At 44.2% G+C, this 27,689-nt stretch overlaps 1 protein-coding gene across 1 annotated transcript; it reads left to right on the top strand.

The window, feature by feature from the left end:
• The first annotated feature begins 1,078 nt into the window (after positions 1-1,078).
• On the top strand, positions 1,079-27,282 carry EIF4EBP2 (eukaryotic translation initiation factor 4E binding protein 2). Its single transcript, XM_063433739.1, has 3 exons — positions 1,079-1,400; positions 25,398-25,580; positions 25,694-27,282. The coding sequence occupies exons 1-3, from the start codon at positions 1,268-1,270 to the stop codon at positions 25,720-25,722; spliced, it is 345 nt and encodes a 114-aa protein (XP_063289809.1). The 5' UTR covers positions 1,079-1,267; the 3' UTR covers positions 25,723-27,282.
• The last annotated feature ends 407 nt before the right edge of the window (positions 27,283-27,689 follow it).

Genomic DNA, 27,689 nt, shown 5'->3' with positions numbered 1-27,689 from the left:
GCCCATTGGAGTGGTCAGGGTGCCAACTCCCACTACCCTTAACCCTGCAAGTGTAATTATTGCAGTTTTCATGAACTGCAATATTTACCTTGCAGGGTTAACTCCTCCTCTAGAGGGCACTTCGGTGATTATAGCACACATTTCGTGTACTACAGCGTCGCTGGACATCCTCACGCTATGTGAGGACCTCGAGCATCGCTGAAATCCCCATAGCAAAGCATTTTTCAATACTTTCATATGGGGAGGTCTAATGAGCGTGCGCAGCATTGCCGCGCATGTGCATTAGGTCTCCCCCGCCGGTGGTCGCGCATGCGCAATAGGTCTCCCCCGCCAGATTACATAGGCGGGGGAGGAGCGTGGGCGGACCCTGACCCAGTGCCTAGGGACAACGGCACTGGATACAGGTAAATCACTGAAGGGGTTTTAACCCCCTCAGCAACCTGGGATGGGGGGTGGGAGGGAGAGGGGACCTGCAGTGCCAGGAAAACGGTTTGTTTTCCTGGCACTGGAGAGTCCCTTTAAGTTACTGTTTGGTATGTTTTGTAAAATTAATAAAAGACCCCGGCCTTTTTCATCACATATCTGAGTCTGCGTGTTTTATTCTGTGTTTATTATGTTTATTCATGAAATGTTTATATGTTTGTGTATGTTAGAATTAACCTCTGCAGTGCACATGATTATTATAACACACTCTGTCTCCCCAATATGCACGCCTGGCCATGTTTGATGGCCAGAATAAAAACAATGCCAATCTACTCCTGACAGCCCTACACTTCCCCCCCCCCCCCCCCCCCCAGTCTGGTTATTATAACAGGGCCTATCTCCACAAGCCTTATTATAGCATTTCTAACCCCCCTCCCGTAACCACTTAAGGACACATGACATGTGTGACATGTCATGATTCCCTTTTATTCCAGAAGTTTGGTCCTTAAGGGGTTAAAAGCTATGCCTGCTATTTAAATAACATGCCATCCTCCAGCTGATACACTGAGAGCCTGTTGCATCAGCACCCCAAGTGGGGTGCGAGCCTCTAAGTGGTTAGGAGGAGGAGGAGGTAGTGCCTGACTTCATTTCCTGGCCTCAAGTCCTGTTTCCTGGCTCAGGGACCGAGTGAGTAGGGCGGAGGAGAAAAGCAGAGAGAGAGAGAGACAAGGAAGGGAAAGAATAAAGAAGCATCAGCCAATCCTCCCCCTGTCGGCTCCTCCCAGCCCTGCTCTCTGTCCACCCCTCTCCCTGCACACTCTCACTCATACTCCAGGCCAGAAAGATGTCAACCGGACACCAGCACAGCCAGAGCCGGGCCATCCCCACCAGGACCATCCCCATAAGCGACTCATCTCAGCTACCTCATGACTATTGCACTACCCCTGGGGGCACCCTCTTCTCTACCACCCCTGGAGGTAAGTTGGCTGTGCGGCCTAGCCCTCTCTCCTTCCTTGTTTTGCAGACAGGCTGTGCATGGTGAGCTTGCAATGTGCAGGATACAGTAACGTTCTTTCTGGATACATTCTACTGGATGGAACGCGGGGAGGTTACATGTTTGCAGTCAGCCTGGCTGCCATGCGGTCTGACCTCACCTATGGCATTTGTGGAATTGCAGTGCGTTTGATAACATGCGGCTACATTAACAGTGTAAATAAGCCCACATGCACGCTGCACCGTGATACTGCAGATTGTGACCGTATGCAGTCAGGCTTGCATGTTCACGTACGCCTGCACCACCCAGTGGTGATTGCAAGCGGGCAACTCCCATCACGCCTAGCCAGCCTGCGGGGCATGCTTAATGGGAGTTGTAATGGACATGAAGGGCATGATCCTGTCTGCCTTGCATAGAGAGCACGCGTGCTGGGCAATGCAGTGTGTTAGGGCTTGGGGATCACGTGTCTGCTAAACTCCATGAGACACATGAGTGAGTGCATACTGTGCTCTCCATATATATATATAACCACTCATAACAGGCCTGTATTATTGCATAACATGAGGGAGGGGAAGGTGGTGGGGCCTCATTTAGTAGTCCCTAGCTAACACTGCTCTGTCTTGAGAAAAACATTTAACCAGTACATATGTAGTAAGGTTAAACTAGGCGTGTTTTTTCTTCTTGAGAAAAAGGGAACATATGGATTTTAGATAACATGTAGTGAAGGCAAAATGTTAGCCCTAAGTGGCTTCCTTTTGTAGCATTCAAGTGCGACTTAACATACTGTCTTTATGTTCTATTGCAATACTCATTGCTCCCAGCCATGCTCTCTTTAAGCATTACTTTCCTATTTTAGGATTATAGGGTTCAGCACCTTTCACATGACCTTAGCACCTTTCACATGTCAAACATGTTCATTTTACATATTTGTTTGAACTCACATTACAGTGTTGCAAATCATGTCTGTGTTTTTATAAAATGCTTGAGCATAGCCCAGATGGAGCTTTCTGAGATGTTTATTGACCTGAGGACATGTCAAATAATCTCCCCTGCCCACAGACTAATTGTGCATGAGGCCAGGTTTGGAAATTTATACTGTCATTTCTTTAGCCAATATGCTGTAAAAATAAACATCTCATCCCCACCTTTAATGAAATCCTAATCCATATGTGTAAATATCCCTGGCTTATTACTAGCTAGCTCTTGCCATGCTTCCAGGAATGCTTTAAATTGTAAACAAGGTAAGGGAAGCCAGTTTAGCCCCATGACTCTTGCACAATGGGGAGTGAAGGGGGAGGCGACTAAATGGCATGACTCCATATCTTATTCAACAAACAGATTTTTTTTTTCTAGCAGGCCTTTTGCACACTGTGCACTTGCATGTAAAACACTAGTGAATTCTATTTATCTCAAGGAAGGGCTGTTGAGGCCAGGGTACAACCTCAATTTCTTAGAAACCAGAGCTGCATGTTCCACAAAGTCCTAACATTCTTGGCTTTCTTAGTGGGGCCCCCTCCTTGGCTGTAATTTCACTGGCCTTTTCCTATATAGCTGGAAGGAATGTTGTACTCTTCTAAGCACAGACAGCATTAAATAGCAGCCGAGTTCTGCCTGTGGGAATAAAATGTTTTTATTAGAAAAGGAAGTTGATGTGCAAAACAGTGTGGTCAGGCCTTTGCAGATGCAAAGGTTGTTTTGGTTGGATGAACTAAAGCTTTTCACATGATTATTGTGCACAATTTAAAACAAACAATATATGCTAGTGAGCCTGTAACTATACATAACGTAAAATATTTAACAATGACACTTGGCTTTTAATAGAATTCCGAACACATTAAGGGGTTTTTGTTATTACCAAGTTTAACAGACTGTGAAAGGCTTGATTGTCAGAAATCACACGCACAATTCTATAGTGAATGTACTATCCACAGAGGAATCTCGCCATACAGTAATTTTATTTATGCATATTTTTTTTCGTTAAAATTAGAATAGTCCAGTTCTCCAGGGAATAACAAATTTGAAGGGACATGCATCATTTTGAGACCACTGTCTCACAGGCTGAAAAAGCTAATATTTGATTTCATCTATAACTCTTACCTGCTTCATTCTTATGCTGTCCAAATCTACTACCATGGGGAACACTGATCTAACCAATCCGTGTCCTATCCTTAGGAATGCTGGGAAAGTGCTTTGGGCATGCTTGACAGATTTACTCCTACCTTTTGCAGATCTATTCACCTTGAAACACCCTGACAGGGGAGAAGAGAGGGAGTCTGATCAGTGTGATCTTGCAGAGCAGGCTTTATTGTTTGGTTTCTCTGTCCTGCTTCTGCACAATGATCTTTCATTAGTGGACTGGTCTGAAAATAATATGGGTAAATAAGAGATGGGGTGGGGAGGATGAAAGGCCCCCTGGCTGAAAGGCGTGCAAAGTAATGCAATCTGATTAAGTTTATGTTTATTACACGTTTCAATTTTTTTTTTTTATTGATTTATTGTGGTTTGTATATTTGTTTAAACGTGTTTGCTTGCTGGCTTAAAGTAATTGTCAAATGATGCATGACCCTTTAAGGCCATAAAAACTGAGCTGGAAACAAAACTGACTTGGATCATTTTCTTATTCTGCCACTTTGGCTTACATTTAGTAATTACCTGGAAAACTTTTTAAAGAACAACTATAGGCACCCAGAAACTGCTATGTTTATAACAGGGTTAATCCAGCCTCTAGTGGCTGTCTCATTGACAGCCGCTAGAGGCGTTTCCGCGCTTCTCACTGTGATTTGCAAAGTGAGAAGACGCCAGCATCCATAGGAAAGCATTGTAAATACTTTCCTATGGACTGGCTGAATGCGGGCGCGCGGCTCATTCAGAGGAGGAGGAGAATCCCCTGCCCGGCGCTGGAGAAAGAGGTAAATCTAACCTCTTACACCCTCTAGAGCCCGGCGGGAGGGGGGCCCTGAGGATGGGGGCACCCTCAGGGCACTATAGTGCCAGGAAAACGAGTATATTTTCCTGCCACTATAGTGGTCCTTTAAGAATAAAAAAAATACCTCTGTGTCTGGCAGGAGAGGATGCCCTGACCATTTTGCTTATTTAAGTGTCCTATGTAGCATGTATCAAACGTGAAATAAATGTGTGTCCGGAAGATGTATTTACATCATCACTTCCCCTATTGAGGATTATAGAGCAGACAGAATTGGTTTGATAATTTTTAGATATATTACGGTAACTAAAGTGAAAGTCAATACAACAGGTTATAAATACAGGTTGTTCCAAATAGAAAGTCAACTACACATCAAATGCTTGAAATATTCTTTGCTGGTAATCGTCCAGACATCAGGTGATTGAAGGTGTATGTAATTAAACAGAAGTATAACCATTGATGGTGCAGAGTATATAGTGCTAGTTGCAGGACACTCAACAGAAAAAAAATGATATAGCACTCACATTTGATAAAGCTATGAAACCAGCTCTGAGTAAAACCACATACAGCTGTACAATCACCACTAATGGATATGTAGCTTTAGCGATCAGTCTCTCAGTATATATGTGAATGTAAAAATATACAAGGCAAACCATAGTGCTCTCTGTAAAATATACAATGCTGAGTAAAAAGATAAGAATAATCTACTCCCATTTAGCGGAGCAGTGGACACCGCTAAGGTATTATCGCTTGGGTGGTATGATCCCCATCAGGGATATAATGTAGGTCCTCCAAGGGATGATCCTTCCCAGGGTATTGGTGCTAGGTAAGTACTTGGACAATATTAGCATGCCAGCAACAATAGAAAATAAAATAAACGTATAAGTATAATAAATGGTCAGACCCATAAAGTAAGTGCCAAAGATATTTTAAAGGAACACTATAGTCACCTAAATTACTTTAGCTAAATAAAGCAGTTTTAGTGTATAGATCATTCCCCTGCAATTTCACTGCTCAATTCACTGTCATTTAGGAGTTAAATCACTTTGTTTCTGTTTATGCAGCCCTAGCCACACCTCCCCTGGCTATGATTGACAGAGCCTGCATGGGAAAAAAAAACTGGTTTAACTTTCAAACAGATGTAATTTACCTTAAATAATTGTATCTCAATCTCTAAATTGAACTTTAATCACATACAGGAGCCTCTTGCATATTAACATATCAGGGGATAAGAAAATCTTAATTAAACAGAACTTGCAATACAGAAAGCCTAAATAGGGCTCTCTTTACAGGAAGTGTTTATGGAAGGCTGTGCAAGTCACATGCAGGGAGGTGTGACAAGGGATTTAACTAGGATTGAGCAGTGAGTCTGCAGGGGTATGTTCTATACACCAAAACTGCTCCATTAAGCTAAAGTTGTCCAGGTGACTATAGTGTCCCTTTTAATGCTAAAACTTTTTTTTTTTTTTTTTTTTTTTTTTTTTTAAATGACGCATTTTACCACCTAAAGGACTTTTTCAAGTGAAGTGATCTCAACTTCTTCCTTCAACTGCTCGAACCCCTTTACACTTTGTATCCTTCCTGTTTCTAAAAAGGTTTTGGTATTCTTGTCTTACCACATGCCCCTTGATCCCATTCTCTTGCACTTTACTCAATATCTCAACTGTAACTGTCCATCTTTAATTAAAATCTTCAATCTATTTCTTTCCTTTGGCATTTTTTGGCTCATCCTTAAAACATGCACTGATCATACCATATAAAAAAAAAAAAAAAAAAAAATTGGGGCTTCCGATCTAGCAATGGACGGAGACAGTCGCATGGCCGCGGAGCTCCTGACTCCAAGCGTGTTAAACAGAGACACACAGGACCCAACTGCGACCCAAACGCTCTCCAAAGTGCCCCACTACTTACCTGATCCACATGGGCAGGAAAATGAAAAAAACAAAAACCCGACAAGCCCCGTCTGGGCATGAACATCGGGGACATGTGGAAGCAGGCCCAGGAGACAGCCGGAGCAACAATGGCGTCTCTGCATGGGGGATGCTCCGACTTTACAGACGGCTCGTCCGATGAGGGGGACGGGGGCTACACACCGGCAAGAGCCCCACCACCGCCAGACAGGCCGCGGGTGCCCGCACCAACTACCACACCGGTGACCATGGAGGCAATCAAAGAGCTCATGGCCGCCCACCATAGCAAAATCTCTGCAGAAGTGGCCACGATAAGGGATGACCTGAAAGGCCTCTCAGCACGGCTCGGGACGGTAGAATGCACCTCTACCGGACACACACGCCAGATAGAGGAGCTAAAAGCGGCAGTCCACGACCTAAAACAACTAACCTCACTGCATGAACAGCAACTGGCTACTCAAGAAGACAAACGCCGCCAAACTAATCTGAAGCTCAGGGGGGTCGCTGACTCTGTACCGGAGGCTGAACTTCCACACTATATCAGAAGGTTGCTAACCGCTCTCCTAACCCCGAAGGTGGGCAAATCCATAATATTAGACAGCATCTTCCGCTTGCCGCGGCCAACTACTGCACCTCCAGCAGCCACAGGGGACATAATCCTCCGTTTTCAAAACATGAGGGACAAGAGGGCCGTTCTTGACGCCACCAAAGGCCTAACAACTTACTTGTTTGAGGACATGACTGTCCTTTTATGCGGACCTGTCAAGTGGCACACTGAACTGGAGAAGATCTGTCAAGCAGCTCACGACCTTCTTGTTGCAACAAAAAACCAGGTACGGTTGGGGCCCAGGCCGCGCCCTACATATAGAAGGCGCGAGCGGCCCTCTGGTGGTGCGGAACCTGCAGGAGGCCACAAGGACACTGGAGAACCTGAGACCACCACAGCGGGCAATGACTGCCACATTTCTACCGGTCAGCAGCACAAGCAGCCTGGGGAAGAATGCAGCAGGAGCACCGATCTTTGTGCCACGTCAACAGCCCGCAGGGCCGCACACAGCCGCCACAACCTGAATCAGGGTAAGGCCTACCGGGACGTTTCCCCGAACTCCCCTTTTACCGGGCAACAACATAGCCCGCCACCCTACAGCTGAGAACATTCAAACGCAGAGAGAGTAATCCAAACTGTCCGTTGACACTGTCTCTTGTGCGCTTTTCCTAATTTTTTGTAAAAAAAATTTTTTTTTTTCCTTCGTTCCCTAATATGTTATATTGTTTTACTTATGTTTTGCTACTGATTCGTTTAAAATGTCACGACAAGACAGTGTAGGCACCCACATTAATAACGAGTACCCTGACAAACAGAACGGACAAAGTTGAGTGCCTGCTTGGCTTGACCGCCTGCCTCAAAAGAGGAGGCCCACTCAGGCGACTAATCAGAGCAGGTAACAACCCAGACCTACATGGCATGGAACACCCCTAAGCAATAATATACAGTGGTACCCGCAATAACTTCCCGACTTCCGCTTCACACACCGCCAGTAACCACATTAAAACACCCCAGCCTGCACTTCCAGTGCTCTTTTGTTTTACCATATCGAAAACCAATGTATGCCACACCAGCAGACACAGCATTTCCTATCACCAAGCCTGTTTCTAGTCTCAACGCAATGTCAATGTTATTGCCTAAACGATCTAACTATTGATGCTGTTACCTGCATGACTTAACTACTGATTTAACTTAACTTTGCAACTCTATACTTATACTAGTTGTAATACCATGCAATGATGCTCACCTATAGTCCTTGTGCAGACACACACTGGTTAGACCAAGCTACCATATAAATAACTAATGTGTTAAAGGAACATGCCCAACAACTTAAGCTTGTACTAAAATGTATCTCTAAAGCATGAACCTCACTACTAGATTAAGCCTTAAGCATCTGTACCTATAGTTTAAACTCGTACCTTTTTACTTTGAATTAACCTATTCAGTTCTAGCTCCCAGCATGTAACCTAATCCTAAATTTAAATGGCACGATTGTACCGTTAGCGATGTTTAGCCTATTTAACATGATTCACGTAACCATTGTTTTAGATCACATCTTAACATAACCTGCTTGATATATGCTTATGTTAAAAGACCTATAAAAATAAAAAATGAGGCACGTTTTATTTCGGAAATGTAAATAGCATTGTTACAGCTGTAATAACCCTTATCTTGTGCGGAATACCCTTGCATTTCCCTTTTTCTCTTCTGTACCCTCCATATATGCCTCAATAAAATAAAGATTGACAAAAAAAAAAAAAATTATCTTGACTCTGATGCATGCCTAGCTGTCGTCCTATCTCTCTCTCCTTCTCTTTGCCTCAAAGTTCAGCAAAATATTTTTTTTCTTTATACTCCTCTCGCAGGCTATTTTAACTCCAATTTCTTATTTGACCCGCTACAGTCTGGGGTCCGCTCTCGACAGAAACTGCCTTAACCAAGGTGACTAATGACTTGGTGACGACTAAATCTAAAGGCTATTATTTAATACTTCTTTGTCTTGACATTTCTGCCTCACTCAGCACTGACCACCTGCTTTTCCTCGCATTTGTCGACCTTGACCTTTGTGACACTGCTATTTCTGTTTTTTTTTTCATCTCTCTGACCACTTCTTGTGTGCCTTTTCTCTTGTTCCTCCTGCCCTTCCTCCTCGGATGGAGTTCCCAAAGTCTCTGTACTAGGTCATCTTCTCTTCTCTATTTGCGTTGCCTCTCTTGGTGACCTAATACCCTATGGTTTTTAATATTACTTGTACGCTGATACCTCTCCTTGCCTGATCTTTCTCCCTCTCTGTTGGAAAGTGCCAGACTGCCTATCTTCTGTTTCTGACTGGATATATTCACAAATCCTAAGATTCAATCTGTTAAAGACCGAACTTCTTGACTTTATTCCCTGTAAAGCTATGTCTGTGCTGTTTCCCTTGAGATCAATGGAGCTATCATAACCTCTACCCCCTCAGGCATGGTACATTGGTGTGCTCTTTGACTTAAACCTTTCCTTCATTCCTTACGTAAACTCTACCACCAAATCCTGTCACTTTCACTTTAAGGAAGTCCTTGACTGCTCATTTGCTGAGAGCGTCATTTGATCACGGCCAGTGACTGCCCTAACCACAGGACATTGCTCAGAGCAGAAAGCTTATGACTGCAGGGACAGGGTGGTATGAATCCCACCCATTGGCTTACATTGTGGGGGTGCCAGGTCACTCATGGCATCATAACCACTATTGCCCACTATGGTTATGGTGCTTGGAGTGTTTCAGAATTCACAGAAAAATGTTAGAACAATCTACCCACGTGTCATTTTCTTTTTTGTCTAACATTAGTTTACTTCCTCTTTTTGCTGTGTAGATTCGTAGTGCTAGGGATTTGATTTTTGGACAGTGGTAAATAACTCTCTCTGTCATTTGCTTACTTAGAGGTAAAGGAGAGAGTGAGTTGAAAACCGCCTGAGTTTTAGGAAGGATTAAGATATAAACAGAATCGCATAAGTAGACAAGCTGTAAACGGCTTAATAGTTTTATGGCATGATTTCAAATGTAGAGCTGGAGAATATACAGAGCTAGTTCCAGGACATGTGCACATTCAGATGAAGAACCCTCGTGTGTGTAAAAAATAAAAAAAAATAAAAAAAAAAGCATTGGACGCACTATCCAGAAGTCAAATTTTCACTCTCCAATGAGTAGTGGTATGAAATTTTTTTTTTTTTTTTTTTAGACATCAAGTAACACTAGTAGACTAATAACCATTTAATATTCTGACAGAACTACAAGGAGTTAAGCCAATAAGGTTAGTGTCCCCTTTATATTATGCAACTGAACTTTTAAAAAGATGCCCATTTGAAGGTGGCAAACACAAAATGTACATATTTAAAGAGTATTTTACTATAGGGATAATATAAAGATAAAGGAAGTGGGAATTACATTTTCAGTTGTTCAAACTGACATTGTTGATCACTTGTGCACAGAATATTTCTAAAACCAGCACCATATTGTCCGAATATGGTCCCAAACCCATTGTTTAAATTATGCAAACAAAGGCACGTGGGGGCTTTAAAATTGGCAGATGGTAGTAGGTTTTAGGATTTTCTCTCCCCCTTTAGTTTCTGTAATGCTTTGTCCAAATGCCAGATTGGAAAATATGTAGTAGGACAGCAAGTTGTTGTGCACATTCTGTGTGTGGAAAGCATGGATCAAGGGTTTTTGGCTCATTCAAGTGACAAGTGTTGCATGTCTCAAAGGAACACGCTTCAAACACCAAAATAACTTTGGCTTAATTCAGTGTCTCCCCATTCACAAATCTGGCATGGAGAAGGTAAGTTTCTTTACGAGCCAGTTTTGTGAATGGAGAGTTACTGATTTGCTGAGAACTTCAGCTGACCACTCTCGGCCAACCAGCGGGGCCCTTGCCCGGCAGCACTACGTACTTACTGAAATTTCCGAAGCCATGTGCCACGTGGGGGTGGATGAGTTGAGCTCTGCGAAAGAGGTAACTTAACCCCTGAAGGTAAGAGCATGCCTGGGGGGGGGGGTGCCAGGTCCCCCTAGTTTTTTAACCCTGCAGCTGTAAACCTAGCAGTTTCAGAGAAACTGCTATGTTTACATTGAGGATTAATGCAGCCTCTAGTGGCTGTAGTGCCTCGAGCCTCTAGTGGCCTTTGCCGCGCATGCATATTCTGAGCTGACGTCGGCATGGGGAGGAGAGGTCACCAACGTCTAGGGAGCCCAGGGCTGGATTAAGGTGAGTGGCTGAAGGGGTTTTTTTTTTTGTTTTTTTTTTTTAAATTCTTTATTTTTGTCATATTTTATAATGTTTTCAATGTCAATGGGGTGGGGGTACAGAAAAGAACAAGGGAATAAAATTATTGTTACAGAGGTCAAACAGCTTATTTACCATTGTGATGACAATCATACATAATATACATGCAAGGTGAGGTCTTTCATTGGTTGCAATATCATACGTATGTTGGTACTTTTGTGCTATCCATGCGACATTTGTTGCTGTGCTGATTCTAAGGGTTAGGGAGGGGTACAAAATAGAAAGGGGAGGGGGTACGGGTACCCTTGTTTGTTTCTTTTTAGTTTTTTTTTTAAGTTCTTTAATTTTGTCATATTTTATAACGTGTTCATTGTCATTGGGGTGGGGGTACAGAAGGAAACAAGGGAGTAAGATTATTATTATTACAAAGATCAAGAAGCTTAATTACCATGTGAATGACAGACATACATGAGATACTTATAAGATAAGGTCTTTCATTGGTTACGTTATTAGATGTTTGTTAGTACGTTTGTACTACGTATGTAACATTTGTTGCTGCTTTGGTTCTAAGGGTTAGGGGGGGGTACAGAACTAGGAAGGGGAGGGGGTACGGTTGCCCTATTCGATTTTGCTGTAATTATCCCAAATAAGTGGGGGTGTGGTAACATGCGGGGAATTTCGGGGAGGGTTGGTGGTGTATATTTCACCCCCAAGCATTCTGAAAAGTTTTCCCGTATAGTCACCCGCTTGTCCGTCATATGTGTTGTCATTATGCATCATTGGGAAGGGTTTGGTCTCTCAACGGGGTGTTGAAAGCGAGAGTGTTAGTGTGGCGGGGAGGGGGTGCAATATCGATAGTGGGTGGACCTTGGTTGTCTTGGTGTATATCATCGTTATCTATTGCACACCCGTATGGCTTGATGCGTCTCTGTGGTTTCTAGGGAGTCCTTGTTGCGTTCCGGTAGCAGTCATTCTATTATCTCCCTCCCTCCTCCCGCGTCTCCCTCTGCGGTTCCCAGAAAAGATGCATTTGGTCGTTGTGAGTTATGGTGTAGAAAGTCTGTTTTTTGTTTCATGGGGTCAGTTCTGGACCTGAGTCACAAGCGTCTTTTGTAGTTTGGGTTTGCGTGTGTTCGGGTTTGTGTGTCATGATATAGTGGGGATTCTAAGTATCTGAGCCTGGTATCGGGGTGAGGTAATGGTGTCCTGGGTGGGGAGTAAGTCTTTGGAGAGTTCTCCCCGGTGGGGGGTGCTTTGGGTGGTTAGGTAGGGTGAGGTACGGCACGGGATCCCAGCCCGATATTCCCGGTGGGGTTAGGTGGTGGATATGCTCTATGGGGACCTTACAGTTAGCGGGTCATTTTAATCGTGTGTATTGGTGGGCCCATATTCCAGGAGTGGCGGGTCTGTTGTTGCGTATGTTAGCGCTACCATGGCAGTGTGGTGTCTCCCTCGATCCATGGGTCCCAGATTTTGTGGAAGCGTCGAGGTGTGTCATGGATCAAGGACGTAAGTTTGTCCATTTGTATGTGATCTAATATTTTTTTGGTGATGATCGTTGGTGAAGGGATTCGAGTGGTCGACCATAGTTCCGCTATTGCTCTCCTTGTTGCAAGGGCGATACGGGCACTAAGTTTGTTTTCTGCTCTGGTTAGGTCTTCCAAGGGCCTGGAGAGCAGCAGCGCCCATGGGTCTAGTGGGTACGGTTTGTGCAAGATTTTTGTCAGTAAAGTAGTGACCTGCGTCCACAGGGGTTTGATTTTGGGGCAAGTCCACCAGCAGTGGAGGAACGTTCCTTGTTCGCCGCACATTTTCCAACAAGTGTCGGGTGTTTTGTGTATAATTGCTAAGCGTTTGGGCGTAAGGTACCAGCGGAATAGCATCTTATATGCTTGTTCTGTGTGAGTTACACAGATAGAGATTGATGCTGTAGCGTCCCAGATGTCAGCCCAGTCAGTGTTGTCTCCCGGGGGTCCTAGGTCTTTCTCCCAGGCTGCTATGTACGGGAGCGTGATTTGAGTGGGGTGAGTTGCTATGGATGTGTACAGGTCTGAAATTTGTCCCCGTCTGGTCGGGCAGTGTGTGCATTCTTTTTCGAATCGGGAGGGCGTTGCTGTGCCTGCTTGTTGAATTATCGGGTTTGTGGCAAAGCTGCGTAGTTGAATGAATCTAAAGTGATCGAATGTCGTCAGTGTGTCCGCTTCTTTGATTTCCGAGAATTGTATCACCTTATTGTTTATGTATAAGTGCTTAAGCCTGTCCATGTCTCTTTGGTCGAAGCTAGCGAAGTGCTTCGGGGTTAGTCCTGGTGGGAACAGTCTGTTCCTCCAGATCGGGGTCATTGGGGAGAGGAAAGAGGATAGGTCATATTTGGTCTGTAGTTTGTCCCATAGGTCCAGGGAGTGAGTGATGGAGGGGGCGGTTGGGGGGGGCAGTGGTCTATATGGTTTAGGGACCCACATGTAGAGAGACGGGTGATCTCTTCCGAAAATTGTGTGTTCTATGTCTACCCACCGTTTGGTTTGCGGAGGTGCATGCCAGTGTTGGATTTGGGTCAGTTGTGCGGCTGCGTGATAGTGCATGAAATTTGGTAACCCCAAGCCTCCTTGTTTTTTTGGGACATATAGCGTGGCTCTGCGGACCCGGGGCTTACGCCCGTTCCAAATGAACTTGTCAACCGCAGTTTGTAAAGCTTTGAAATCTGTTGTGCGGAGAGGTATGGGTAGTGCCTGGAAGAGATACAACAATCTGGGGAGAAGGTTCATTTTTATTGATGTGATCCGGCCTAGCCATGATATTCCCAGAGATTCCCATTTTTGGAGGTCGGTGTGTGCTTTACGTAGAAGCGGTGTGTAGTTTTTCTCATATAATGTATTTAGGTCAGCTGGGAGTTGAATTCCCAAGTATGTTATGTTAGAGGGGCATATTCGGAATGGATATTTGTTTTTTAGGTTGGATAGTTGCGAGTCCGACAGTTGTATCGGTAGTATTTCCGATTTTGCGATGTTCAGTTTGTATCCTGCTACTAATGCGTATTCGTGTATGGTGGCTAGTGTGGGGTCTATGGAGTGATCTGGATTGGTGAGCGTGAGGAGTATATCATCTGCGTAAGCGGATACTGTGTATGAGTCTCCTCTGATGTTGACACCTTCGATGTTAGGGTTGGTACGGATTGCCTGAAGAAGGGGCTCTAGGGATATGGCGAACAGGAGGGGTGAAAGTGGGCAGCCTTGTCTCGTTCCGTTTAGGATCGGAAATCTAGGTGGGGAGATGTTGGGGAGTAGTAAGGCTCCTTGCGGGGAGTGGTACGTCGCCCGCAAGAATGCGAGAAATGAGCTCGGGAAGTTCATGTGTTCTAATGTGCGGTACAGGAAGGGCCATAGCAGGCGGTCAAATGCCTTTTCGGCATCTAATGATATTACTGTGGTGGGGATTTTGCGGTGTTGGGTCAACCAGATGAGGTCAATGTTCCTGCGCGTGTTATCCAGTGCCTGCCTGTTGGGGACAAAACCCACCTGATCTGGGTGTATTAGTTTTTCTAGGTACGGGTTGAGTCTATTAGCCATCATTTTGCTCATAATTTTGAGGTCTACATTGAGTAGGGAGATCGGTCTGTAATGGTCCGGTTCTGTGAGGTCTTTATTGGGTTTGGGAAGTAGGCATATGTTCGCTGTCGTCATGTCAGGTGGGAGGTGATCTCCTTTCAGGGTAGCGTTAAACACTGCACATAGATGTTTGAGGAGTAAGGGGCTGAATTCTTTATAGTAAAGGGCAGTATATCCGTCTGGGCCTGGGCATTTGTTGGGTTTACAGGCCCCGAGGGCTGTCGCAACCTCCTCTACCGTTGCCTCAGCTGCTATGGTTTGTTTGGCGGCCTGGGATAGGGCGGGTAATGATGCGCCTTGTAGGTATTTGTCCAGTTGTTCCTGATATGTTGCGTTCTCTTGGTTGAGGTGTGGGGAGTGGTTATATAGTGATTTAAAATATTGTTGGAACGTGTCTCCTATCTGATCAGGCAAGTTGCTAATTGTGCCCGTTTTTGTGCGTATTGATGATATTTTTTTGGATTCTATGCGTTTCTTAAGTCGCCGGGCTAACATAGTGTCTGCTTTATTGCCCGTTTCATAGTATTTCTGCTTAAGCCACATCATGGCTTTGGTCGTGTCTGTGTGTGTGAGTCTTTTGAGGAGGTCTCTTGTGGCAATTAGGTCTCGTAGCGTTTGTGGTTGTGGGTTATGTTTGTGGCTCATTTCTAGTTTTCGTAGCTCGGTAAGCGTCTCCGTTATTTGCTGCGTTTTTCTTTTTTTGTGGGCAGAGGCTAAGCTAATGAGGGTTCCTCTGATCACTGGTTTGTGTGCAGCCCACAGTGTTATTGGGGAAGCAACCGAGGTAGTGTTGGTGTCAAAGTAGTCTTTTATGGCTTTGGCGATTGAGAGCCTGATTTGGGTGTCGTGTAGGAGTAGTGGGTTCAGCCTCCACGACCAAGGTCGTTTTAGGTCTGGTATGCGGATGGTGATAGTTATGTCGGCATGATCCGACTGTGAGATAGTGCCTATGGACGAGTGACTTATCTGCGTTGTCAGGTTCGGGGATACGAGAAAGTGGTCTATACGTGAGTATGAGGAGTGCGGGTGTGAGTAGAAGGTGTAATCACGGGTGGTCGGATGTTGTGCCCTCCATATGTCGACTAATGATTGTGTGGCTAAGAATTGTGCGAAATATGTGTCGTTTCTGGACGGTTGCGGAGCGTTTGTCTCGCGAGTTGATCTATCTATGGCCGGGATATGTGTGGCGTTGCAGTCTCCTCCTATTATTAAGCGTTTGCCTGCATACGCCTGTAGGTGCGATGCATAATGTTGCCAGAACGTGCTGTTAGGAACAGATGGGGCATAGACTGAGCTTATGGCATAGGGGGTAGCGCCTATTTTTCCTTCTATTGTAACATATCGTCCTTGTGGATCCGTGACACACCCGACGTCCGTCAGGGGGCATGTGGTTTTGAGTAGAATTGCCACCCCTTTAGTTTTAGTATTTGGGGAGTGGGCCATGTAGCTTTGTTTGTAGTAACGGTTTGTAAGGGGGAACGATCTCGTGGACGTGAAGTGCGTTTCTTGTAGGAGCAGTACATCTATGTGTTGCCTGTGTGCCCATCGAAGTAGACCGTGCCTTTTAATGGGTGTGTTGAGGCCGTTAACGTTGATAGAAACGCATTTTATTGATAGGGGCATCGTAGCGGCCTAGATTCTATGCTGGTTCTGCTTCTTAACGTGGTGTGTAGAGTTTATGCGGGTTATGGGCGAGGTGGCGAATGTGCCTGGTTGCGGGCTGTGATCCCGTGCCTCAGTGGTGGGTTCTAGGGAGGGGTGTGGGTTGGGGAGGGTGAGATGTAGGGGGTGTGAGGTTCTATTGAAAAGGGCCCTAGGGGCCGAACTACTGGTCTTATACGTTGCCAGCAGGTGGTGGGGTGGTGCGCCTGACCGCTCCTTATAGGGTAGGGGTAAGAGTAGGTAGTGTGGTGGTCTGTGGTGGCGGGTAGCCAGAGTCGCTTTCTGGTCCTATATTTTTGTCGGTGCAATGTCCTAATGTTTCGAGGTCCGAGTATTGTGTATGCCATGTGTTGGACCCTGTGGCATCGCCCCCTCCCCCCCCGCCTCCCCCCCTAGGGGCGGGGGCGGTCGGGGAGGAACGGGGAGAGGCCCCAGGAGTGTGGTGCCATAGAATGTGTGGTGGAGGTGCTTACTGTACCCAGAGTCAGGTGTCTGTTGAGCGTTGTGAGTCTCCCCCAGAGGGTGATGCGTCCCAGTGCGGGTTTCGTCTAGTAATTTAGTCATCATAGTAGGGCAGGATATCGTGGTGCGTATACCCTGGTTAGTCAGAAGCGTTCCTGTTCAAAATAAACATAGATCAGTTTTATAACAGCGCCTGCTAGTCGATCAGCAATATTCATAACATTAGTAGAACGTTTTGGTTGCACACCTAATATTAATACAATCCCAATGTCAATACATTCTCATCAAACCCCCCGCCTCTTATCGTTTGACACTTCTGTACAAATCTAGTCCTTAAGTGCTCCATACGTCATGAAATGTGCAATATTTACAAGCTTTATACTTCTGGTTATCATTACAATGCTAGGCTTATTGTATTTCCTGTACTCAGGGTGTTAAGCATTCATGGGGAGCACTGTTGAACCAGTTTGGCTTTGTTCCTCTTTTTTTTTTTTTTTTTTTTTTTTTTTTTTTTATTTATTTTTTTTTTTTTGGGGTGTTTGTCAGTTCCCTGGTGTCCCCAAATATTATGTATGGTGTATGGTGGTAGTGGGTGCTTTCTATTATGTTGGGGTTGTGGTGTGTCCATTGCTTGTGGTAGTTTCTGATGGAGTAACGTTATCATTATTCACAGCAATTGTGGAGGTGTCTCGTGTGCAGTTATCGGGGTGAAGGGGCCCCGATGGTTTAAGCTATGGTGCGGGGGTGGGTGGTGGTGTGTTTTGCAATCATGCCCTACCAATATTAAGAAATACTTATGATGTTGTTATGAAGAGTCGGCTTCTTAGTCGTCAGGTTAGCTGTGGTGATGTTGAAGATCTTCGTCGCATCAGCTCCGGGTGAGTCTTGGGGTTTCATGTGTCGGAGTCTCTGGGTGGGTGACTTTGTACAGTCTGTGTTGGGATGTCAGGTGTGGCCTTTATGTGGAGTTCTCTTGCCAGTCGGTGGTGTTTAGTTCTGATCGTTGGGGTGCAGGTCTTCAGCAGGTGAGCGAAGTCGGTGATGTGGTGCTTCCTCTCTCCGGGTTGGTGGTGTCTGGGCCCTGTTAGATCTCTCGCCGTTGGAGGTCTCGAGGTGGGGGAGACCCATCCTTTCAGCGAAGTTGGCTGCATCTGCGATGTCGTGCAAAGTGTACGTTTGGTTGTTTCTCCGTACCGTGAGCTTAAAGGGGTGCCCCCAAGCGTACCGGATTCTCCTCCGTGTTAGTTCCAATGTAAGTGGGCGCAGTTCTCTGCGTTTTCTTAAGGTGCTAGGGGCTAAGTCTTGGAAGAACATCACTGGATGGCCTTCAATTTGGAGAGGAGTGTTTCTGGCGGCTCTCATTATGGCCTCCTTGATGTGGAAGTAGTGTAGCCTTACTATCACGTCCCGCGGGCGGGTCATGCCCGGTGTGGGAGCTCGCAGGGCCCTGTGGGCACGGTCTAGGAGTAGCTCGGCAGGGGGAGCCTCTGGAAGTAGGCTGCAGAATGTCTCCCTGATAGTGGTCGCGAGGGACTCCATATCTATCGCCTCGGGTATGCCCCTGATTCTGATATTGTTACGTCGTGATCTGTTATTAAGATCTTCCTGGGCATCCTCGAGTTGCTTCACCTGGTCTCTCAGGTCTTTTATGGCCTGGTCGTGGAGGTCTGTTCTGACTGTGGTGGCGGCCATTTTATCTTCAAGGGAGCTAGTGCGTTGCACGAGGTCAGTGAGGCCTGCCCGTATGGGCGCTAAGTGCTTTGTAAATTCTGCAGTCAGATTAGCTTTTTTTTTTTTTTTTTTTTTTTTTTTTTTTAAATTCTTTATTTTCTTTGTGCAAGGAATAACATAGCATTTATCGGTGCCACAACAGCATTTTTAAAGGCATATACAAAGTAGTTTTACATTTATGGCATGAGGGTTTCTGCACTTTTTTTGAGAATATGATAATAATAGCAGAATCAAGCTGGGTGCAAGCTGGTTAGCAATAGTGAATATGTCAGTTGTTTAGTTACAGTAGCTTAAGTTTAATAGATGTGTTGAATGTCGTCGCTTTAACCTCGGGCCCTAAGTGTAGTTTTACTGTTCTCGCTTAACTGTGCTCTAGTATGGCGTGTATGTTCCACGTGGTGGCTAGCAATGACAGGCGGTCCGACCAGTCCAGTCTTAAAGTAAAGAAACAGGTGGGTCATGTGTTGATTACAGTGTCAGTCTCTAGTTAAGTCGCGTTTCCTAGATCAATCAAGTGTGCCTATTCATATCCTGCATTTATAATTTATCGGGTTAAACAACGTTTAAACATGCATTTGTGATTGCAATTAGTGACAGTCACTTAGAGGCAGGCTAGTGAGATCTACATGCTGGGTGTTAATTACGGCGTGATCCATAGGCAGGCTAAGTGATGGGGTATAGCACCAGACATCATATCTCAGGCCTTGATGGTACAGAGTTCCTGAGGGAGAGGTGGCAAAAGGTAAGTCCTTCATTTATCACAAGTCCTTCTTCGGACGGTCAGAATATGTCACCCCTCCGCAGCCGCTGGTGTGTGGTATCAGGGCGCACAGGTTGTAATGCTGGGCGAGACCTCCGATGTGCCCGGTCTGCTTGTGAAAATCTTTCTGACAACGGCAATGTGGATTGTCAAGTTCAGCCTCATATGCAGGAGTGCTTACAAGTGTGGGATTTCGGCAAGGACCTGTATCTGTTAGGTGCTGCCGCTGTGGATGAGCAGCTTGGGAAGGTACTAATCAGGGCTCCATCCCACGTGGCCTCCGCCATCTTGGTGTCTGTGACTGGGGCGCGGGCTGTAGTGGCCCTGCTGTTTCGCCAGTTGTACCTGTCAGTAGTCGGGTCCCGAGGGTGTAGACCGGGATCACCCCCCCGGTCCATAGGGGGGGGGTACGGGGCCGGTGTCCCCGTGGGTCTGACTTTGAGTGCTGGACGGTGTGCGGCAGGGCAGCGGCCGTCCGCCCCGCTCGCCTCCGGGTAGGCCGCAATGAAGTCAGATCGGCTTTCTCTTCCAGGGGACTGAAGCCTATCAGGCCAGCCTCACCCTGGTTCCATGGTACTCCGCCCGGTGGGGGCCGCCGTTGCCGGTCTGTTTTGAGGCAAAAATCGTAAGGTTTTTATATTATTCCCTCTTAGGTTGCAGGAGCTGGTCCTGCGTGCGACCAGCCAGCTCGGCGGTCCGGCCCCGCCCCCCCAGATTAGCTTTTATGTCTTGTAGTAAACCTCGGAGGTCTTCCCTTGTGATGGGGCTGTTGTTGTGGTGGTGGCTAATGTCGCTAGCTGTGGAGTCGGAGTCGTACTCCTTTTGCTCACCGGCCTTCTGTTCCTCCTCCGGCCTGCGGTTTTTGAAGATCGGGGCCACGGTCGACCCCTGCTTGGACTTTCTTCCTCCTCCCATTCCCTCAGTTCTACCTCCGATTTGTGGGTGCTGAGGTGTATCTTTAGGGTGGTTTTGGCTGTGGATTGCGGCTGATAATCGCTGCTGTAGGACCAGATCGCTCGGAGCTCTAGCAAGGCACCGCCATTCACACCGGAAGTCAGGCGCCGCCCCCCGGTTTTGTTTTTTTTAACCCCTTCAGCCAAGTGGGAGGAAAGCTCTGAGGGAAGGGGGGGCCTAATAACCCTTTAGTACCAGGGAAAATTAGCTTGTTTTCCTGGCACTATAGTGCTCTTTTAAGTTGTTATGGTACCTAATGCTGCCTAAATTGTCCCTTTAACCCTACCCTTGACAATAGTGTTATGAATTCATCTGCTTGTGTCAGAAGAGGAATTCCCTTTCAGCTGCTGATACCGCCATACTGACCTCTGTCTCTAATCCAACAAGTTTGGATATAGAGACAAAACCTCATTTTGCTATTTTATAGGGTTTAAGACCCACAAAACATTTTGGTTAGAGAATAGATATTATTTATTATGATGATGATATTATTTATATTGCGCCATCAAATTCCGCAGTGCTTTACAATGGGTGGACAAACAGACATGTAGTTGTAACCAGACAAGTTGGACACACAGGAACAGAGGGGTTGAGGGCCCTGCTCGATGAGCTTACATGCTAGAGGGAGTGGGGTATTATATAACAAATCATGGCGGGATTTCTCTCAAACAGGATGCCTCTAAATGGTGTCAGGATGCAGATCTAGTATTCTCAGAATCCAACTTAAAAATAGACAATGTTAATTATTCTCTTGCAGCAGGCTTCAATTCTCTAGCCTACCTATATAAACAACAGATTAGGACTAGCTGGGAGCTTTAGTGAATTATCTGAAAAAAGGATTAATACCTAGGGGTTTAACCCCTTAAGGACACGTGACCTGTCATGATTCCCTTTTTTTTTTTTTTCCAGAAGTTTGGTCCTTAAGGGGTTAAGAGTACCAACAATACCCACCACACATATAGAGGAATATGACTTTATTAAGGAATGGGAAGAAGCTGCAGGTCAATGCTCCTCCCACGCCTCCAAGCTCTGTCAGTCCCTGCATTGGCTTCCAGTTAGATATAGGGCCCAATTCAAAATTCTGGCGCTTGCTTACAAATCCTTACATAATGCTGCTCCAACATACTTATCCCCCCCTCATACACAAGTACGTCCTGTCGAGACCTACGCCTATCCTCTGCCCGGACCCCCGCCTCTGACGCTCGCCTTCAAGACTTCTCCAGGGCTGCACCTGTTCTGTGGAACTCCCTTCCCTCCTCAATCTGACTTTCACCCAGACTCCACTCCTTCAAAAAATCTTTGAAAACTCATTTCTTCATTAAAGCGTATCAATTAAACTGTCAGCAGGTTTCTCATCCCCTACCCCATGACTCCGTTCCTGCAACTGTCAAAAATGACCTACCAAGCACTCAATAAACCCTTCTCTAATAAACTATTTAATTCCCCTACTTTAACCCTCTGTGTCACTATACCCCACTCCCTCTAGCATGTAAGCTCATCGAGCAGGGCCCTCAACCCCCTCTGTTCCTGTACGTCCAGTGGTCTGATCTCAACTATGTGTCTGTTAGTACACCCATTGTACAGCGCTACGGAATTTGTTGGCGCTATATAAAATAATAATTATATGAACAGGAGCTATTAGAACAGATTGCAAAATCCTACTCTGCTGGAGTCAGTGTATCTTTTTTTTTTTTTTTTTCACGATTATGGCGACATTTTTTTATGAAATGCTCAAATACTGTGTTGGAATTTAATTTAAAATTCTAACAGTCAAGTTCTCATAAGACATAGTAGGGACTTCTTTGCCTTATGGTAAATCCAATGTGTGACAAGACAGAGCTACCCTGTCAAGTTAAGTCACTTCTCCCAGCAATCGCTAGTGATTGCTGTGGGAATACAGCATTATCTCTCTCCTCACATGGTAATATCCATGGCTTACAATTTCAAGTCCTTTTGCGACTAGCCAGACCACAAGTTACTTGGCTCTGCAAGCCCGAAGGATCCATGACACCCTTGCAAAGTATGCCAGGAATTGAAGATGGCAGCGTCTCTGTGGGACAGGATCAGGCAAGTATAATTTTCCTGCAACTGCACACCAAGCTGTGATGCCATCTTCGGGCTCTTTGTAAAACATGACAGAGCCTTTTTAAATATACTGTGAAATAATCTGGGTGCCATGTCCCTGTCATATTTTGGCAGGGATGCTAATATTTTCATAGCAGAGTTAACACTAATGGCTACCACAAAACACTGCCACTAGAGGAACTTCCATAGGTATAACGGAGTTAAACTCTGTTATAGCTCAAATTACTCTCATGGAGAGCGTTGGATTGGCTGAGATGATCAATATCTGATGATCTGAGGCAGTGATCGCTGCAAGGGGGGTGGGCATCTAAATATGTGGGGAAACGTTATATTGTTAGGAATACAAATGTTGTACTGTTCCTTTAAAAAGTCACATGCCAACTAATATTTCAAATGGACAGAGGGACACTTTCATTTTAGGGGTGTGAGTAGGCTTGTGGCTAGGGGCAGGGCTTCACTGAAAACTTTTTTTTTTTTTTTTTTTTTTTGTAGTTGAGCTCTGGTATACACACAGATGCACCAACAATCGCTTCTAGAAAAAAGAACATGTGGGACAGAGGGATTTGGGACCAAAATAGGGACCGTCTTTATTTAATAGGGAGCTATGTGACAATGTATAGTGATATGACTTGACATGCACATTGTTACTCTTTTTCTTTATCCTGATATTATTTTTTTTAAACACACACATACTAATTGCCAACTTGCATATATGATACTGACTAAATGTTGGCAGTGTGAGTAAGCCGGGTTCTCTCTTTGGCCAAAGGCCTTGGCTGCACTGTTGAGGCTTTATTATACAGGACTTGTTAGACTTTTCACAGCAGATTTACAGTAACCATTTTATCTATACATTGTGCTTGCATTGTAATAATGTGATAACAGTCAGCAAACTAGAAAACTGTATCAGGAGATTCTTTATATCCTTTTAATGTGACTTGCTTTTTCCAGGGCAAAAGTCATCTAAGGACAATGTCTTTTTTTCAGTATTATTTAGTATTTTACCTCTCCAAATTAAAGGGCATACATGTATTATGCTTTTCAGGCTAGGTTGTGTGTGTGTTTGCATGTATGTGCATTCCCTCGCTTTTTAAGAGCTGAAGCTGCAATCTTTGGCTTTGACCATTAATTCAGCCACTCTCCTATTTACATATGTCATGTAAAAAGGGCAGAAGCACACTTGCCAAGCATATCCATCATATGAGCAGATTAAACTAAACATAACCTTTTATGCACTTAAAGGATCACTATAGGGTCAGGAACACAAACATGTATTCCTGACCCTATAGTGAAAACCCACAATTAAGTTGGCTTGCCCCCCCCCCCCCTTAGCCCCCCTCTCCAAGGGTCCGCCGGCACTGGCCCCTCCTGAAATGCCTAAAGGTAGCTATTATACTCACCAGAACAACTACATTAAGCTGTAATTGTTCTGGTAACTAAAGTGTCCCTTTCATCATTTTTAAACTAAATAACTGGCTGCTTTTTCCACCAAAATATACAAAAAATAATAATTTGCAGAATTCTACACTTTTTTCCCCGTGTTGTACCACTTAATGTAGTTGTTCTGGTGAGTATAATCATTGCCTTCAGGTATTTTAATGCATAGAAAAGGCTGTGTTTACATTGCTTGCTAGGGACACCTCCAGGTGGCGGCCACTCAGATCGCCACTGAAGGTGCTTCCTGGGGCAATGCTGCACAGTAGGCAGCAATGCCATTCAGTGTCTACACGATCTGCATGGTGACGCTGAATTTTCCTCTGAGGAGGTGCGGGTTGACTGAAACTGCGTTTGGCCCCGCCTCCTCACGATTTTTGGCCAATCCAATGCAGGTGGGTTGGGGGTGGGACCAGCGGCAGAGGCCCACCCGTTGCTGGAAATAAGGTGTTTTTTTTCACCTTTTACATAGGGGGTGGGAGGAGAGGGGGCAAGCCACCTCAATAGTGGATTAAACACTATATGGTCAGGAACATGTTTGTATTCCTGACACTATAGTGTTCCTTAACCTTCAGTGTTTTTACAATTATTAGTTACTTGTCAGAAAACACAACAATGGTTTTGTGGGAGTTGCAGTTCACTTCTCAGCATTCTGAATGCTGTTCCTTAACCTTGGCCTTCCCCCCTATCTATTTACCCGTAATATTTATTTGCAGATGCAGAAGTAATCATGCTGCACTTTTGATTTTCAGCGCAATGAACCTAATTAAATAACATACATGTGCGCACACAAATGTTTGAGGCCAGGTGCTGTACAAGTAAAACACACTACTTTGATAGCTCAAAGCATCTAGACATTAATAGTTTTATTGCTATGGAGTAAATTGGAGGATTTCTATACTCTTTTGCTAAACCCTAGTAGGTGGGGGGTGTACTACAGGACCGGACAAACCCTGGTGAATATATTGTGCAGATGTTAAAAACGGCTGCTCATTCTATTATGCCTGTTTCTTACTGTGGTTCCAAACAGTCTTCAGGGCACACCAGCAGGCAATTTTCCAATTCTAATTAAATTCTTATAATATCAATGTTAAAATCCATCACTATAGCTATGCAACACACAACCTTCTAATTCTGCAACAAAAGCATTTTAAAGCGGCTTTGTCACTTTGCAGGTTTTGCTTTTTAGTTACACATAAGGAAAAGTAGTGTCTACTTTTTCTCATGGGAAGTAGATCTTTGACAAATTTTGGAAGTGGGAGGAGCTGAAGCAAAATTCCATTTCAGTTGCTAAACTAATTTACCCATAATTAACCAGTTACCAAAAATCCCACCGAAGGGTCCACAGCAGACCTCGTAGACACGGGAGAACAAAATGGAGGTGCCCAAATAATGAGATCTATTGCAAACCAGGCAAAATGACAGACCCAGTTTAAACTGTTATCTGGCAATGATGGGCAAATATTTTTTTATGGTTTTTTATGGCCATAGTCCAACAGTAACCAAACCCTACTCAACCCACCCTAATAGGAATAAAAAAGTAAAAAAAAAATATATATATATTTTCTTGAGTTAAGGCATTCTCTGACTGGAGCAAATTCCAAATATCTGTTCTGCAACTTTCGTGATTATTTATTTGTCTTCCTCTTAGGCACCCGGATCATTTATGATCGCAAGTTTCTGTTAGACCGTCGCAATTCTCCCTTGGCACAGACTCCACCCCGCCGTTTGCCAGATATTCCTGGGGTTACCAGCCCCATTACGGTTGCAACAGAATCCAAAGTAGAAACCAACAACTTAAACAATCATGATCATGACAGAAAGGCTGCTGTTGGTAAGTGTTTGTGTCTCTGCAAAAAATAAATAAACTTGAGGTCCTTGCACATTTTCTTTATTAAAATGTACTAATTTGGCCTTATTTGTGCTCATTACTTTTTTTGTTTTTAGATGATGCTCAATTTGAAATGGACATCTGATCTACTGGATGTTTGGCAAGATCTCCCAAAACTTGCGTGTACCTGACTTGGCCAATAGGATCATTTAATGAGAAATCTGTCTACAGCGCAGTTTTGAGTTTAGAAACCTGCCCTTCATGGTGCCAAAGGTCAACGCAAACAAGCTCCCATTTTGTTTTTCCTCTTTCCATTCCCCCCTCTCCCCCCCCCCACCTTTCCCTTCTAACTGCCGAGACTATTCCCACCTCAACTAGCAGCAAGTGTGGTGGTTCTGGAGAGACTTGTGACACGATTCTAAAAGGCTTGATGTTGGCAAGTGGGGGGAAAAAAAAAGATTATAGTTTGCCAATGTGTACTATAGCGATCTTTAAAAGAAATATATATGTAAATGGTTGGTGACAGGATTGAAAAATGTACACCTCCTTTAATGCTTACTTTATGCCGTATTTTTTTTTTTTTTTTTTTTTTTTATGTTTGGCAGAGTAATGAAGCCAATGTGGATTTGCTTTTTTGACCTCCCTAAAGGCTCATACCCTTAAATAATATTTTGTAAATCTTTGACTAGTTCTTAGGTGCTGTAAAAACCACCAGGGACCTCTCTATGCTACCTTTTCGTTATCACCAGACTTGTCATTTAAAGTATGACACCTGAAGATAACTGCCTGGTCTTTGCATCATTTTAAGAATTGTTTTCCGATCAGCTCTCTTCCATGCCTTTGCTTATCTTTTTGTAAGGTAAACTTTGGTCAGTTTTGTAACTTTTACAAATTATAATTTTTTTTTTTTTTTTTTTTTAATAGTTTGGTTTCTTGCGATCAAAAAAGAACCTAATCTTCCCTTATTACTGATGTTCTTTTCTGTTGTGCAATTAACAAAAGGGCAATATAAATGGAAGAAGGCCTTTAAGCATTAAGGTAGTCGATTGTTAATTTGGAGTCATCCTTCCAGAGGTGTAATGAATTTTCCTACATTCACTTATGGTCAGTATGTTTGCTACTGTTTCACTTCCTAGTAGATATCAGTATCTTGACATGGTCACTGATAGAAAGGTGTTTCTAGAATAAGCACTATTTTTATTTTTGCTTTTTTTCTCTCCTTTCCTAACTGTTGAGGACAATCGACAAGCAAATCATGTAACTAGATGAAGGCAAAGTAGAGGGGATTAGATCTGAACAAAATCGTTGGATTGAAACTATACTTTTTTAGGTCCGATCTAAGAAAATATTAATAAAGTTTTCCTCCATGCCTGCTTACACATTACATGTTTCTTCAACGTGATTTGGTGTTTCCCTTGTCCACTTTCAAATTCAATCAGCCAGTGTCCAAATTTCATTATCCGAATGGAGCGGCATTGAGGCAAATTGCATTGGCCTTATATGATCACATTTTTTATTTTTTTATTTTTTTTTGCAGACTGAATTGATCATAAGGTGCTGATAAAAGTCTCGGACTGTGCTGAGTTGCTGTTTTTGAATGTAGGATTTTATTTTTATTTTTTTTCCCCTTGTTTGCTTGGAATCAATTTGAACTATACAAAATAAACAATTGTGCTCGACAGAGCACAATCTTATTGGTTGGTAATCTTGTAGAAGTACATCTTTCTTGTATATCTAATTCTTGTTTTTTGTTTTGTTTTGTTTTTTACTCTGTGATTAAGGGTCATACACATGGTATTGAGACAATATTGACACCAGGCTGCCTGTTACTTTCTGTGTGTCAAGCAAGCTAACCTGAACTGTATAGTAATGCCAGATAATTATGTTATTACTCAATATTTGCAATTCCTTTTCAATTTTCTAGAATTTCTCAGATCACTGAATAAACACTTGAGCCTTTGGCACGTTTACTGCAGTTGAAAATATGAATCTTCCACAAAAAAGCATTTCTTTTTAATGCCTGCCTACAAGTGTCGTCTATTCAAAATTGCTGTTTTAGCGGCTAACATTCAGTTAAAGGCACACTTTATGCAACAAAACTTCTACTACTCG

Source organism: Pelobates fuscus, chromosome 10 (assembly GCF_036172605.1).
Source record: "Pelobates fuscus isolate aPelFus1 chromosome 10, aPelFus1.pri, whole genome shotgun sequence".
NCBI lineage: Eukaryota > Metazoa > Chordata > Amphibia > Anura > Pelobatidae > Pelobates > Pelobates fuscus.
This window is presented reverse-complemented; position numbering and strand designations above follow the sequence as displayed.

Bases quoted from the DNA above. Each gene is read 5' to 3' on its own strand.
- EIF4EBP2 (XM_063433739.1), top strand. From the start codon at position 1,268: ATGTCAACCGGACACCAGCACAGCCAGAGCCGGGCCATCCCCACCAGG. The intron at 1,401-25,397 runs GTAAGTTGGCTG...TCTTCCTCTTAG, and splicing joins CTTCTCTACCACCCCTGGAG to GCACCCGGATCATTTATGAT. The intron at 25,581-25,693 runs GTAAGTGTTTGT...TTTTGTTTTTAG, and splicing joins TGACAGAAAGGCTGCTGTTG to ATGATGCTCAATTTGAAATG.